The sequence below is a fragment of the Camelus bactrianus genome, chromosome 21, assembly GCF_048773025.1.
Source record: "Camelus bactrianus isolate YW-2024 breed Bactrian camel chromosome 21, ASM4877302v1, whole genome shotgun sequence".
Classification (NCBI taxonomy): Eukaryota; Metazoa; Chordata; class Mammalia; order Artiodactyla; family Camelidae; genus Camelus; species Camelus bactrianus.
The window spans coordinates 12,529,495-12,545,529 of NC_133559.1; the positions used below are offsets into that span (position 1 = coordinate 12,529,495).

At 35.3% G+C, this 16,035-nt stretch overlaps 1 protein-coding gene across 1 annotated transcript in view; it reads left to right on the forward strand.

The window, feature by feature from the left end:
• Positions 1 to 16,035, forward strand: part of ATF6 (activating transcription factor 6) — a 166,932-nt gene that overhangs the window by 52,598 nt on the left and 98,299 nt on the right. Inside the window, exons 10-14 of the mRNA XM_074349717.1 lie at positions 2,423 to 2,554; positions 8,148 to 8,261; positions 9,310 to 9,409; positions 13,292 to 13,359; positions 15,336 to 15,450. Of these exons, the coding sequence (XP_074205818.1) occupies positions 2,423 to 2,554; positions 8,148 to 8,261; positions 9,310 to 9,409; positions 13,292 to 13,359; positions 15,336 to 15,450 (529 nt within the window). The remainder of the gene's footprint in view (positions 1 to 2,422; positions 2,555 to 8,147; positions 8,262 to 9,309; positions 9,410 to 13,291; positions 13,360 to 15,335; positions 15,451 to 16,035) is intronic.

Genomic DNA, 16,035 nt, shown 5'->3' on the forward strand with positions numbered 1-16,035 from the left:
GAAGTAGGATTGAGGAATTACAGGTACTCTTTGTGCCTTTTATGGCTTTTTATTTCAACCCTTTTACTGGAATTCTCAGTAAAGCAGCATTACTTGTCTTCATTTTTCCTCCCCATCCCCCCCTTTTTTTGATGTGAATTTGAAAATGAGAAATAAATGGAAATAAGGCAGTTGGAAAAAAGATGGATAAAAAAGTGGACACAATTAGTTCCAGAATCTAGGTTGGCTGTATGTTGATAGCATTTGTGCTTGATTGGTAAATGTAGTGATTTTAGTGTGTTTTGTTGTGTTAAGCTTTTATCAGACATTTGCTACATACCAAGTACTAGTGTAAGCACTTTATATAAATTAATTCCTCCTTGAACTATAAGGTAAGTATTATAATTTCCATTTTACAGATGAGGCAACTGAAATCACAGCTAACATGTGGCAGAGCTGGGGTTCATAATCTGCATTTGGAGCCCTTGTGTTAATCACTAATAGAGCAATAGCCATTCATGCAGAGGAAAAGAAGTTGGTATTTACAAGTAGAAGAGTTAGGACTCTATCCAGTAGCTTTACCCATTTTCCCAAAGCTTAAGATTGGATGTGAAAGGGGAAAATATTTATTTTATGGGTTGATATGGGATTGATGTGACTATAACATAAAAGAGGTTGCACTCATACACTGGAATTTGACACAACATTGTAAAATGACTATAACTCAATAAAAAACTGTTAACAGAAAAGAACAACTTTAAAAGAGGAAAAAAAAGAGATTGCACTCAAATTTATAGGCATCTTTTTTTTGACACTTAGCATAGTGCTTAGCATGTGCCTTTCTCAAGTGAGAGGATACCAAAGAGTTGTTTGCACACAAACTTTTTACATTAAACATTGACTTCAGCAATCTAGTAACTTTAGTGTATTAGTTACCTACTGCTATTAACAAACCACCCTAGAACTTAAAGGCTTGTAACAACAACAGTCATTTACTTTGCTAAAACATCTGCAGTTTGGGAAAGGACTCAGTAGACATAGTACTTCTTTGCTCCGTGGAGTGTCAGTGAGGATGGCTCTGGTTGGAGGACCTGCTTTCAAGATGGCTCAGTCATCCTGGCCAGTGAGTTGGTGCTGGCTTCAGCAGGGACCTGAGCCAGGCTATTGGTTATGGTTCTTGGTTTTTTCTTGTTTTTTTCCTTCATTTGGGCCTATCCACAAGCTGCTTGGCCTTCCTCCATGGTACAGTGACTGGATTCCAAGAATGAGCATCACCTCTTAGAAGAGTTGTTGTTTTATGATTGTTCATTGAATGGATGAAAGAGTCTCAGGTTGTTTTCTTGCTCTTGTTGGCTCTCTTGGCAAACTGCAACTATAAAGTACATGTTTCATCTCAGGGTCTGGTAATCCCTGGTTCTGAGAACTGCTAGAGGGTTTTTTGTTTGTTTGTTTAGCTTGGTTTGGTTTGGTTTAAATCTTGACTATTATTCATCTGTTTTTTCATCCATTCAAATTTCTGTTTCTAGTAAATTACCTGCACTTACTACTAGCCTATAGAAATCATCTATGAACCATTCAATAAACAGAGAAAAATAGCTTTTTTAAGATTTGGAGAACTCCCTGTTTTTTAGCTTCAGTTGCAATGAAAATTAACAGAATTATGACTAGTTTAAGTTGTATGTGTGGCCTTGTAAAATAAAACACAGACACACACGATGTTTTATTGATAAGCCTGATTTCTAAGCCCTTGATTAATGAGTTAAAAGTGTTAAATATATCTATTGCAGTATTTGACTGATATTTATATATATATATTTGCCACCAATACTTATGCCCATCAAGAGAACATACATTGATGAAGAAAGTATTAGAGAGGGTGGAGAGAAAGAAGTAATTAGGACATTTTTACAGGCATTAAAACAATTTCTGTTAGCCTCATTTGATAGCCTGCCTGCTGGGATTGTGAAAGGCTAATGTATTTGGCTGTTGATAAAGAGAGTAATTCTCATTTCATTTGAAATATTTCCTCATTGAAAACATCAGTTTTCAGCATCTATGACGACTCATATTCCAGTTATTATCTAAGTTTAGAATTTGTTCATATGTATGTTGTACCTATTTCTACTTTATATGTATGTATATATCATGTAATTAAAGACTTTTTAAAGCATATAAAACACTGACTTAACTTAAAAAGTTTATAAACAAGCTACCTCTATACTTATAAAAATTATTTTCAAAATAGTTTTTGATATAAGTACAGGATGCTAACCTAGGAATTTGACCATGTCAGTAAGTTGTTTTGACTTGCTTCTATGCCTGGCATTTTTGTTGTGTGTATGGACCTACAGAAGGAATTCTGCCTTGCTTCAGAGCTACATGTAGTACACATGTATATGACATATTTTAATTTCAATTATTTCTTCACATTTTAAAATTTCAGCCTGTTGGAACAGGATTCCAGGGGAATGAATCCTAGTGTGAACCCTGCAAATCAACGGAGGCATCTTCTCGGATTTTCTGCTAAAGAGGAGCAAGACACATCAGATGGTATCATCCAGAAAAACAGCTACAGGTTAGATGGAATGTCTCTGTTTGTTAAATTGATTTAATGAAACTGAAGCAGAATTATATAGTATAACTTTACATCTAAATTGTTTATACACTGTTTTAACTAATAGAGCAAATAAGTTACAAGGACATTTATACATTTTACTGTTAAGATCAGTTCCAAGAATAAATTTGCTTTTTAAAAGCTTTCCCAATTTTAGAATTCTTATGGAGGTGGGACCTTAAACCTCAGTTTGTGTGCACTGATAATACATATTGAAACACATGCGTTATTTACACATTACATGGTGTATTATGTCTTTAATATAGTCGTTTTATCTGTCTATCATATGTTTATACATATAATGTGTTTAATATTTGTTACTGTATCATCTGATGGATATGATTTGGTGGAATAATATGGTTGAACCTATTTACAGGCATTAGGTAAAATCATTTGTACATGTTTACTGTGATCTTTATTGACTCTCCTTCCCTTGTTATAATTTAATACTGTCTTGATAAATTTCCATACAGCTTGTCAACAGTAAAAGACTTGTAACTCTATGACAGTACAGTTTCTATATGATGTTAACCAGAAGGTTATAGTGGACCTTTTCAGACCTGTATACTTTTTGATAAACATTTCCCTGTACTACTTGGAATTTTTGTCAGAGCCAAATGGAGCTAGGTCTTTGACTAACAAGGCAGAGGGAGGTTATAGTGTGGCAACCATTCTCAGGATAATGCTTGAAAACCATGAAAGATTTGTTTACTCTTAACTCTCTGAACACTTTACAGGTCAAAGGCCATAGGGGAATCATTGTTCTGATGTTTACTCTGTTACACCCATACTGTTTAATGAGATTATTGCCATAGTCCTTCAGGCTTGTCTCCTTTTTGTCTTCCTGAAAATAAAATGCTAGTGTAATTTTTTTTTTTAAAGGAATCTTCAGTGTACAAAGTACTATGGTAAGTGTGGTGTAGGATCCAAAGAATTATGTAGTCATAACTATAAAGCAACATAGAAGTAATAGATCAGAATGCTGGGAAACCTAACATTTCCTGCTTTTTTTCTACATGGCAAAATCAGCCATACTTCTGAAATACTGATCTTAGTGATCATATAACGGTATCCCTGAATATTGCTAGAGTTTAATAATATTTTTAATTTTACTAAATAATTTTTCCAAGTTTGCCCTACGTGTTCTATAATTTTGAATTCTGTTGTCTACATGGGATCCATCAACAGTTACATTTTTACTAGATAGGCTTTGGATTTATGAGAGTTGAGAGTGTGCCACTTAGGAATATATAGCTTGCTGCTAAAAATAGAACAAATTATTGATAAGACACCTGAAATTACAGTTCAGAAAAGCTTTGTGAGAATGTTCTTTAGTTTGCACTAACTACAATAAATAGAAGTCTTCATTTATTTGTCCATGTTAGAGTAAGGTAACATGGTGGCTCCTGGAAAGATCACAGATCATACTACGCTAATCATAGTAATTGAGCCTAGAGATCTGAATGACTTCTAGGCTGTAATTTATCAGCTTTCAACATACTGCATGAAATGCAAGTCATCTCTCTGTCCCCCACCCCAAAGTCACCATTGCCTGTGTGTAATCTGGGTTTCTGGTCTTAGTAAAAAATGGGAATGATTATTGGTTCTTGGCTACATGCAAGTCTCTTGAAATATCAAAGATTATCATTGAGCCACTTGGAAGATTTAGGTACATGTCAGTCCATTAACTTGATGTTCTTGCTTTTATCACTGTAAATACTGAATAAAAGATTCCCCCCAAAATGTTTGTGAAACATTTGAAAGCACCAAATATGAATTTATTTTAAACTGAATTTTAGCTAGTTTATTTATACTCAGCCATGACACTTGTACTTATTTTTTAATGCAGCTTATTTTATATTTTGTTTCATTTTTGAGAAGAGTTATGAGAACTGGTTCAAATAAAAAAGCAGTAGATTCTAATCTTGTAATTTATAATATTGCATTTGCCTATCATTTAATAATTAACTGCATATAGTATTCAGTCTTAGAAATGTATGGTATATAAATAAGATGACCAGATAATTTGTCAGTGAAACTTTTAAGAACGAAAAGTAGTGCTAGTAATAATTACCTCAGGATACCAGGCATAAATCAGGACTGTCTTGGATAAAAGGAAGAAGATAGTCACTCTACATATAAGGCATCAAGTCAGAACCTGTAGTTATTACAGGAATTCTCATTAACTCTAGCAACCTAACACTGTCCTTCACTTTAGTGGTTTATTGAAAAATTTTTCTGTTGATATGAAATGGTTTGCAAGCAGCCTAGAACTCTGACCATCTCAGGAGTCGTGTGGACCTAATTGTCTCCAGATTGTGTGTTGGCTTAGATTCTCCCTTTCCTCTTTGACTCCACCCAGTCTCTTCCCTGATATTTCTTCTATCAGATTTTTTTTTTTCTTTTCCAAAGAATATTTTTGGCTGATAGAACAAAGCCAGTCAACACAGATATGCAGAAATCATTTACTTGAGTTTATCACATGGAAATAAAATCAGAATTACATTTTCAAAAGGGGTTTTAAACTTTTCTGATGGACTACAGCATTTGTATTTCTGTAAGTATGCAAACCTGTTTTTATTTTTTATTTTTTAAACATTTTTTATTGATTTATAATAATTTTACAATGTTGTGTCAAATTCCAGTGTAGAGCATGATTTTTCAGTTACACATGAACATATATATATTCATTGTCACATTTTTTTCTCTGTGAGCTACCATAAGATCTTGTAAGAGAAGTCCTGAATCTGGTCCTTTAAAGGCGAGACTACATTTTTTTTTTAAGTTTATATACTTAATTAGTTTATTTATTTTGGTGGGGGGGGGTAATTAGGTTTATTTAGCACTTATTTATTCTTAGAGGAGGTACTGGGGATTGAACCCATGACCTCATGCATGCTAAGTATGTGCTCCACTTGAGCTATACCCTCCCCCTGATTCTTAAAATGACACATATATGACAGATCTTTGTTCTTGGTGGGTTGGTTTGTTTGTTTATTTATTTTAGTATGGCAAACAGCCTTTTCTTATAAGCATTCAGAATTTACCAAGTGTAAGGCAGAGTTTTTTTTCTTCTCCCTCAACTCTTAATTTAGGCTGATCTCCTTTTGTGTGTGCAGTCATTACCTGTGTACCACCATCTCCATTTTATTCTAAGTAACTTAATCCTAACAGGCAGAAGAAGGGATGTCAAGAATGATTCTGGTGCAACCTGCAGGGAAGAAAGATCTGTATTCCTTAAGCTGTTTCTTTTTTTCCCTTGTGTGTGGCATACAGAGAAGTCTCTAACTTTTACCTTGAAGTTAGTTTTCCACTCTGCCAAAATTATTTTTGTCAAGAGGGCCAGTGACTTCAGCGTTGCCAGATTCAGTGGAAAACTTCTGTATTCATCTTACTTGATCTTTCTTCAACATTTGGCTGTGTAGATCACTCCTTTTTGAAGCGTTCTCCTTTTGTATTGCTATATTTTTAGTTTCCTCTTTTTCATGGGCTTTGCTTCATCTTCATATGCTCCTTCTCTATCCAAATATTAAGGTTGGAACTGTGAACTTTTTTGTTTTCTTTCTGCCTAGGTGACTCATTCATAATGTAGCACACAATCCGTTTCTAGACATCCTGATGACTCTTGAATTTGTTTCCCATCCAGACTTCTCTTCTGGGTTTCCAGAGTCATATATCCAGTAGTTTCTTTGACTTGTCTTTTAACATTTCGAACTTAACACCTGCACGGTGGAACTCTTCTCTACAACAGGATTCTTCGTTTTTATTGCTCAAGCCGGAAACCCTGATTCTTTCCTTTAAACAAGTGCTGTTGATATTCTTTCCAAATACTGTCTTGAATTGGTTCATTCTTCTTCATCATCAGTGCCACCAGCTTAGTCCACGGTATCTTCAGCTCTTGCCCGGATTGCTATAGCTCTCTCCTAACTGGTTTTCCAGCTTCCCCTTTTGCCTCCATCAGAACTGTTTTTGGTACAATAGCAAGGTGCAAACATAAATTGAAATATATCACTTCTCTACTTAACACCCTTTTTTGGCTCCCTATTACATTTAGTAATTCCTTATCATAATCTTGTCTCTGTCTTTCTAACCTCATCTTGTGCCTTCCTTACTTGCTCACAACTCTTCAGCTGTTGAGTAGTCTTCCTTAAATTCCTTGAACGCTTCTTTTTCCCACCTGCCTCTATCTACAACACTGTTCCCCCAATTTCTATAGGACTGATTCTTCTTATCCTGACTTAAATACTATCTCCTTCTCAGACCATTTTATCTAAAGTAGACATTGCCATTGGTTTTATATTTCAACCATATGTTTGTTTCTTTCATAGCTCTTACCACAACTTGTATTTATTTTATGTGTTTGTTTTCTTGTATTTGGTCCATTTTCCTCATTAAGGTCTTTGAGGATAGAGACTTCATTTCTTTTGTTTTCTGTTGGAATACCAGCACCTAGCACAGTACTTGGCACATGGTTGATATTCAGTAAATATTTGTTGAATGAATTAAGAAAAGTGCAAACCTGGCCATGTCCAATTTTATGTTTGTAGTTTTTCTGTTTGGATTTTAATATATCTAGTTTTCTAAATCCAGAGTATCATATATAAAGAAATTCAAGACAGATCTAAGATTTTTTAGCAAGAAAGCTAAAATAGCAGACTGAAGAGAATAAATGGCAATAATGCCTCAGCTCAAATTCTAATTTTCAACTCAGATTTTGCTCCCTATATCACACCCTGGATATGAATTCACATGATCTAGATCACTGTGATGGTTAGGAAAGCATATTTTTTTGAAGCAAATGGAATGATTGGTTAATGTCACTCTGGTGTTTTGTTAATGATTCCTCCATGATTCTAAAATTTATATTTAGGTTTTTTTTTTTTAACTTAAAAATTTTTTAATTTTGTGGTGGGTCGGTAATTAGGTTTTTATTTATTTATTTATTTTAATGGAGGTACTGGGGATTGAACCCAGGACCTCATGCATGCTGAGCACATACTCTATCACTGAGCTATATCCTCCCCCCCTACATTTAGCTTTTCAGTGCGTTTACTTTTCTCCTGCCAAGTATTTTATGCTTTTCCTTCCCCCTTACAACACATACTGTTTTAAGGAGACTGTTCAGTTCTGTTATCACAGAATTGGGGATGACCACAAAACTTTAATCCTGGTTATCTAGTACTTGCCTGTCAATCAGTGAGTCTTTCCCCCCGTTACTATGTCACCTCTGTTCCAGCAGTACTGTGTATGCCTTTAGCTCATTGAAGACATGAACCACATGTTATCACTGTATCCCTAGTTTCTGGTACATAACAATTGCTCAGTAAATGGGAACTACCATGATAATCTCGGAAAATTGGAAAATGACATTTGTGCTATATGGTCTATACTTCCCTCCTTTTCCATTACATTGGCTTCTATCTTACAGTATGTTCTATTTACTGTATTTTTATCGCCGTGTAAACTGAATACTGGTGGTGATTTTCTTTATAGCAGACTTCTTCTTAGGAACTTAAGATACAAGATGATGCATTTTTTTGCATGTATGTTTCAGATATGATCATTCTGTTTCAAATGACAAAGCCCTGATGGTGCTAACTGAAGAGCCACTACTTTATATTCCTCCACCTCCTTGTCAGCCCCTGATTAACACAACAGAATCTCTCAGGTGAGTTTTATAGATTGTTGCAGATATATCTCAGTGGGCTCCTGTGTTTAGCTTTGGAACCTGGAGAAGTATTTGTTCAGATTAACCAAGTGGCTGAGAAAATCTCTGAATTATTTATTGGATAAGCATAAGCATATCAATTGTTGTCTGCTTTCCCCACCAACCTGATAGAGATGGTGATGGATCTGTTTCATGTGGTGGTACTGGGGTTGTATATGTAAACATGTCCTATTTGAAAACTACAGAATGATATTAGTATAAAAATTTAGGGTAAGTGTTAGACATGCAGGTAGTAATATTCATAGTGGAAGGTACCTTGTTCTTCAAATGGGAAGATAATAATTTGAAGATTTGTGATTCTGGAGTCACTTTTGCATTAGTGTACCTTTCTTTATCTACTTTTCCCTTGAATTTTTTCCTGTGATTTTGAATCCTATCCTCGAACCTCAAAAACTGCTTCAGTTTTGGGGTTTTTTTGGTGATACATAGTAATCAACTATAGTTAAGTAAATATAGTTACAACTATTCTAAAAAATAAGCAAAATAAAGGGAAGTTATATTTGAGCTAGGCTTTTTTTTTTTTTTAATTCCAATGTTGGAAAATCTGGATTGAAATTTCTCTCTTTCTCTTTTTCTCCTCCCAAAAGAGCATGATTTTCAAAGGCTTTAATGCCTCCATCTGTTGTTAGGAGTCTTATGACTTGTTTCGTGTTCTCCAGTGTCTCCAATATTTGTGTGTACATAGTCCAAGAGCAGAAACAGGAAATACATTTTTGTGGAAAAACCTTTGCATCCAGTATTTATGTTTGGCAGGTATTTAGCTATGATTTTCTTTGAATTTTGAACTCATGATTGATGAGGTACTGTATAAAAATGCATGTCTTGTTAAAAACAACATTATCTTAGCTTTCTCAAATCAAAAAGCAGTTTGAATTATTAGGCACTTGGAATGCTTTTTGGAACGTAAGAATATGATTAAATTCATTTCCAGCCATGGTTGAGATATCTTTTCTATGAAATACGTTTAATTAATTAAGCTGTTTTATAGGTTAAATCATGAACTTCGAGGGTGGGTTCATAGACATGAAGTGGAAAGGACCAAGTCGAGAAGAATGACGAATAATCAAGAGAAAACCCGAATTCTTCAGGTTTGTTTCTGCTTGTCTTTGAGCAATAGTTAGCATATTTGTTAGAAGACTTCCCCCAGATGGGTTGCTCTCTTCCCTGGGAGATTTGGGAAGCTTGAACTTTGGCCACTTCCTGCTGCCTCCTGCTGCTTCTGATTTAGCTTCACTGCCGCTGAAGCCCTCCTCCCATATTTCACAGCATCATTTAGGTTTTACAGCACTAGTATTTCCTGCTCAGGCATAGTGCTGTTTCCTACTGTCTCCCTCACACTTACTTTCAAGCCCAGGGGTTCCTGTGCATGGACATCTGTATCAAATGTTTTTGGCACAAGTGATATAATAAATGATACTGTTTATCTCCTTTGTTCTTAGAGCTTTTCAAACATAGGACAGCTTGGAAGTGAAGACACGTCTTCATGGAGAGCATTCTTGTACTTAGACATGTAGCACTATAGATTAATGACAACTCTTATTTAGAGCCTATTTAGTTGAGCTTCTGTCTTTAATGTTGTCTACCACAAAGCACCATTTACTGTCTTTCTGTTGTTCAAATATTTATTACTACTTCTGAAGCACTTAGACCCACACATTGCAAGCTCCCAACATATGTTACCTGTGGTAGTAATAATGAGCCAGGTACTGTTCTAGACCCTGGGAATATAGTAGTGAGTATGGTAAATTCCCTGCCTTTGTGGAACTTACATTCTGGTAGGTGAGATAAACAATAAACAAGTAAAGTGAAATAAGTCAGACAGAAAAAGATGAATACCGTATGACCTCATTTACATGTGGAATCTTAAAAAAAACCCAAGCTTCCAGTACAGAGGACAGATTGGTGGTTGCCAGAGGTGGCAGGTGAAGGGTATAAAGTTCCAGTTATAAAACAGAAAAATCATGGGGATGTCATTTATAGCATGGTAACCATAGTTAATAATACTATAGTGTATATTTGAAAGTTGCTAAGAGAGTAGATCTTTAAAGTTCTCATCACAAGGGAAAAAATTAAATTAAAAAATAAACAAGTAAATAAGTATTTAAACATACTAAAAATTAGAAGTTCTCTGAAGAAAAATCAGGGTTGGAGGTTAGGGTTTGAATTGAGAGATGAGTGGCTGTTTTAGATTGTAGTTAGAGAAGCCTTCTCTATAGGGATTCCACTTGAGAAAGATATTATCAGGTACTTAATGCTAGCTACTTAACTAGCCTCAAAATCTCAGTAGCTTAATGGACTAAACATTTGTTTCTCACCCACTCACAGTCTGAAATAGCTCTCTAGATTGCCTTTCCTCTAAACAGTGACTGAGGAATCCAGGTTCTTCCAGATTGTGGCCCCAACAACTTGAAATCCTTTGCTTCTAGCTTTGAGTATTGGGGAGGAAAGAGTCTGGAAAATTATGCAGAATGTTTTAGGGATCAGGCCTGGTCTTTAGTCCCTACTGCAGTCTCCCTTGCTGTGGGTGAGGTAAATGTAGAACATTGCTTTTGCCATTGGCAGAAAATGAAGGAGTAAACAATGTAAAGATCTAGGAGAAAATTTGGAGAAAGATCTTCCAGAGCAAGGGAATACCCTCAGGAGGAAACAGTTTGCGTATTTGAGGAACATCAAGAAGTTGAATAAAACTGGACAGCAGTGACTAAGGGGAGAGGAGCCAGAGATGATGTCAGAGAGACAGAGAAGGCTAAATCACATCAAATCTCTTAGGCAATGGTGAGACCTTTGGTCTTCATCTCGTGTGTGAGAGGATAGCATTGAGAGGTTTGAGGTGTGTGACTTGATCTGATTTATATTTTTAAGAGATCACTCTAACTGCAACACAGAGTAGGCCATAGCAGGGAACTTGAGTGGAAGTAGGGAGACCATTTAAGCCATTTCACTAGTCTAGGCAAGAGATCATCGTGGCCCAGACTAGTGTGGTAGATGTGAAGGTGGAGGAAAGTACCTGAATGCCAAACATAGTTTAAAAGTATAGTTGATAAAATTGCTCTTGTAAAAGAACAAGGAATCAGTGATAAATCTTATGCTATAGCTACCAGGCAAATAGTGATGCCACTGACTGAGACTGGGGAAAGATAAGTTGGAGGCAGGAAACAAGAGTTTTAGATACAGTAAGTTTGAAACAGCTATTAGACATTCAAATGGAGAAGTCAAGTGGGCAGTCAGATATCCAGGTCTGAAGTTTAGGGAAGAGGTTGAGATTGGACATTTCATTTGGAATGATACCACCTAGAGAGAAAGTAGAAAGGAAGGAAGAGAGTTAAGGAACTGAGTCCTGGAACAACTCCTGCATTAGAGGCTACAAGACAGGGAAGATCAACACTTGAGAAGGAAGAGGAGTGGCTGGCCAGTAGAATGAGAGAAAATGTAGAATAGTTGTGTCCAAAAACCCAAGCAAAGAAAGTTTCTAAAGAAGAGGATGTGATTTACTATAACTATTTACTCTAATAAAATAATGAGGGTTAGTCTCAATGAGCTCAAGCTCTGACATTCTGAAATTCTACGATTATCCAGTATGTGTTTTTCTGGGTCTCTCTGACACCATTTGTTTACTTATTATGGCAACTTTATTGGTTGTTAGTACTTCTGGAGGCTACTGGCATCATTACCAATGTCACAGTTACCTCAGAGTCCCAAAGCTGCTTACTGGCATTGGAATACAATGCCCAGTACTGCAAAAACTCACGTCTGCCAAAACCTACATGTTAGCTGCTACCATGGCCAGAGGAAAAATGGGCTCTGTCTCCCTTCTGCCTTCCAAATCTGGTGTAGGTGTATATTATTGGTAGAACCTAAATTTCTTTTTTCTTCTCATTTTATCAGTGCTCTTTTTATTTTGTTTAATATGTTTATTGAACACCCACTATGTGAGATCTATGTTAGATTTTCATATAATAAGATTCTTGTTACAGAGCCAGAAATTGGAAGCCCTGTATTCATTGGTTGCATCTACCACCAAACAAAATTGTTCCTTCTTATTTTTCCCTTAACGCTTTGTATATTCTTCTGTTTTAGCATCACACTATATGGTTTCCACATATCTGTCTTCCCTGTTAAAGTTGAAAGTTCTTGAGGACAGAAGTTAAATATTAAATTTTATAGTCCCAGTGCATGTCTATGAAAGTTTGATTGGTGAGGATGGATGGATAGATGGATACAATAATGAACAAATGCTAATAATCTTATGATTAAACAATTACTTAAGTCACCATTTGACCAGGTAATAATAAGGTCACTTCCTAATGTAATAACTGGTAATGTGCCCTTAAACTCTGATACGCTTACAAAAGTTTTCTGAAGATCAGCTTACAAAGCTTCTAGGGACTATAAGAAGGCATAGTGGAAAGCAGATGCTTTATGGGCGACAGGATTCCAGTGTAGTATGTATAGACCGCTGATTGTTCCAGATCTGGTCAGGAGTCATTGATGAGGACTCTTTAATGATGAATTAGTCCACAGGTATATTTAGGCACAAAGATCTTTGTGTTTAACTCAGTAAACAATAGGGTCTGGTTTCACTGCGAACCTTTCAATCTTCAGGAAATTCTCATTGAGAAATTAATTATTTTAGACAAACGTAAGTTGTTATGTGTTCAACAATACTTGGTCAAAGAACTTACGATGCTTGGAGTAAGTTTTTGCGCTGTTTCTTTAATCTTTGTGGGAAGTGCCTTAAAATGTCTTACTGTCCGTCAGACACATCTCTCAGCCCAGAATATGACCAAAAGAGTTCCAGTTTCTGTGTTGTTGTTTAGTTATGTAAACCTAATATGTCAGAATATTCATGAAAAAAAAACTTTATGAATACTTTAATGAAAGTTTTGTAAATGTAAATGTAGGATGAGTCAATTTAGGAAACTCTTCATATAATTTCATAATATGACATTAAACCATTTTTTTTCTTCCAGGGTGCTCTGGGACAGGGCTCAAATTCTCAGCTCATGGCCGTCCAATACACAGAAACCACTAGTATCAGGTAAGAAAGTGTGGAAACTCATGACTAAGGAATTTTAAGTATCTAGTATTTTAGTAAAGTTGAAATGCACACTTCCCTCCATTTAAAACTAGTTCTCGTCATTATCCTGTAGAAATAGATAATTCAAATGTATATAGTAACTCTGAACCAGAATATTTCATTCATTTACTGTATATATATTTAAAAATGGATATTAAAAAATACCATTTTTGACACATCCTTGTGATGGCATATTATTTCTTCATTAGTTAAGAATGTTTTAATCTCTGTACCTTTCTCTCAACCTTGATGTAAACCTGAAACTGCTATTTAAAAAGTCTTTTTAAAAATGTTCTAAATAAGTTAAGTTTACCTTGTTTATTCATGTATTCTGTATTTAAGAATCCACCTACTTGCGAAAATTTGTAACCCCAAAATCAGTACTCAAAAGTGCTTTCATGGTCATTTGCATTCCCAGCTGAAATTTAACAAAGCCGTACTCTGCCTTCTGTTTCAGCTCTCATACTGTAAAAAAAAAAATTGTCCTTTTTGAGATCTATTTAGTGCCATATCTTTCACATTTTGTGCTTTTGCTTGTGAATTCTTTGTTTAAAATGGCCCCCATGCATAGTACTAAAGTGCTGCCCTAATTGCTCGCAAGAGTGCAAGAAAGCTGTATTGTGCCATGTGGAGAAAATGCATATTAGATGAGCTTCATTCAGGCATGATTTACAGTGCTGTTGACTGTGAATTCAATGTTAATGAATGAACAGTATATATTAAAGAAGGTATCTTTAAATAGAAACACATAAAACAAGGTTATATGTTGATCAGTTGACAAAAATGTTGTAACTTGGGGCTCACAGAAACCTACCCTTTTTCCCCTTAGGAGGATGGTTTAGGATTTGCTAATTCATTGTTCGCACTGACTTTGTAGAACATCGGCCACCATAAATAATAAAAATTGCCTTATTATTCAAAATATTATGGTCAGAAATGGCCTATTGAGTACATGAAATTATTTTAAAGGAAATTCTTGTGACTCACGTATGATTTCCTCTTAGGTCAATCTTCCCCTCCTCTTAAGTTAATACAGTTTGATTGAAGACATAAAAGAAGAATATATAAGAAAGAAATACATATGTTTTCTTTTTGAAGAAAAAATGAAACATTATTTCTTTAACTCTCCTTTAACTTTTGGATGTTGGCTTATTGTGCTAAACAGTAAAAAAAAAAAAAAACCCTAGAAAATATCATTAAGAGCTATATTAACATCATTTGAGTGTATCTTTTGGGATATGATGGGGTCTGAGGTACTATAGTTTTAGTTACAATTTTATCAAGGCACTGACATGGTACTTTTAGTATCTATGGCTAGCAATTGTTGAGTGACTCCTATGGAACAGGACCCGTGCTTGGTAGTAACATTTCTGACCCTCGTAATAGTACTATAAGGTTTATATGGTTATCTTCATTTTACTGGTGAGGAAACTGAGGTAGCTCAGAGATTGATTCCCCCAAGAATACCTACTTGAGGAGTGGAGTGGGAATTCAGAGCCAGGTCTATTTGTTTCCAAATCCTAAGCTTTTTTCACCTTTCAGTTAGCCTTGTAGGCAATCATGCCTTCACAGATTTGACAGAATGGTGAAAAATAACTTTTCTTCAGACTTAATGTTTGTTACCAAAATTTTAAAATCACGCAAACCAATGCAGAAATCTATTTTCTGATACTTTTATTGTTTTTACATGCTTGACTGTCTGGTGCACTTTAGAGCCTTGATACAGAAATGAGAGTTCTAGGTTTAGTGAATTGGATCTTACAGACATCCTGACCTTGAGCTTTTCAGAATGTTATTATAAAAATTACTGCCAAGATACTGCTAATATTTTGATTGAGAGAGATGCTTACAATTCAGATGTCACCTTAGAATGGGAACATTTTTGAGAGGATAGAAATTTATTAGTTTAAGTACACTTTGCCATTTTCTTACCTCAGCAGGAACTCAGGGAGTGAGCTACAGGTGTATTATGCTTCACCCAGAAGTTATCAAGACCTCTTTGAAGCCATCCACAGAAGGGGAGACACATTTTATGTTGTGTCGTTTCGAAGGGTAAGTTCATTTTCAAGGAATAAAGGAAGTATTTTTGAAAGCCTCCTGTATACAAGGCACTGGGCTGAATACTGTGGAAGAAAAAAAGATAGAGATAGGAAGCAATATAGAATAAACTATGTGAGTAAAACAGTCTAAGTGCTGTAATACATGCTTGACTTTGAGCTGTTCAGCACTATGGAGAGGTGCATGGAATTGATGTCAGGCAATATTTAGAAAATATAAACTGCTTATAGGTTTTTATTCTTTTCCATCTTGATAGCCATACTGTTTGTTTAAAACTAAAGAAGCAGTGCAAAGATAAAAATTTCTTTTCAGGCATTGTGGTGATATTCTCATTTGGTTATTGAAAAGTAGACTTCCCAAATTTTGGTTTAATATGAATCATGGACTGATTAATATATTAATTATGGAATGTTTGGATCTAAGTTCCTCAGCCTCTCTAGTCTTCTTTACTCTTCCCTTTATCAAGCATTTACTCCTGTTAGTGAAGAATGTGTTAGATAATCAGTCAGCTTATGCAGAAGGAAATGTTTATATGAGCACTTTTGAGTGTTATAAATGTTAGACTTACTGGGGAAAAAT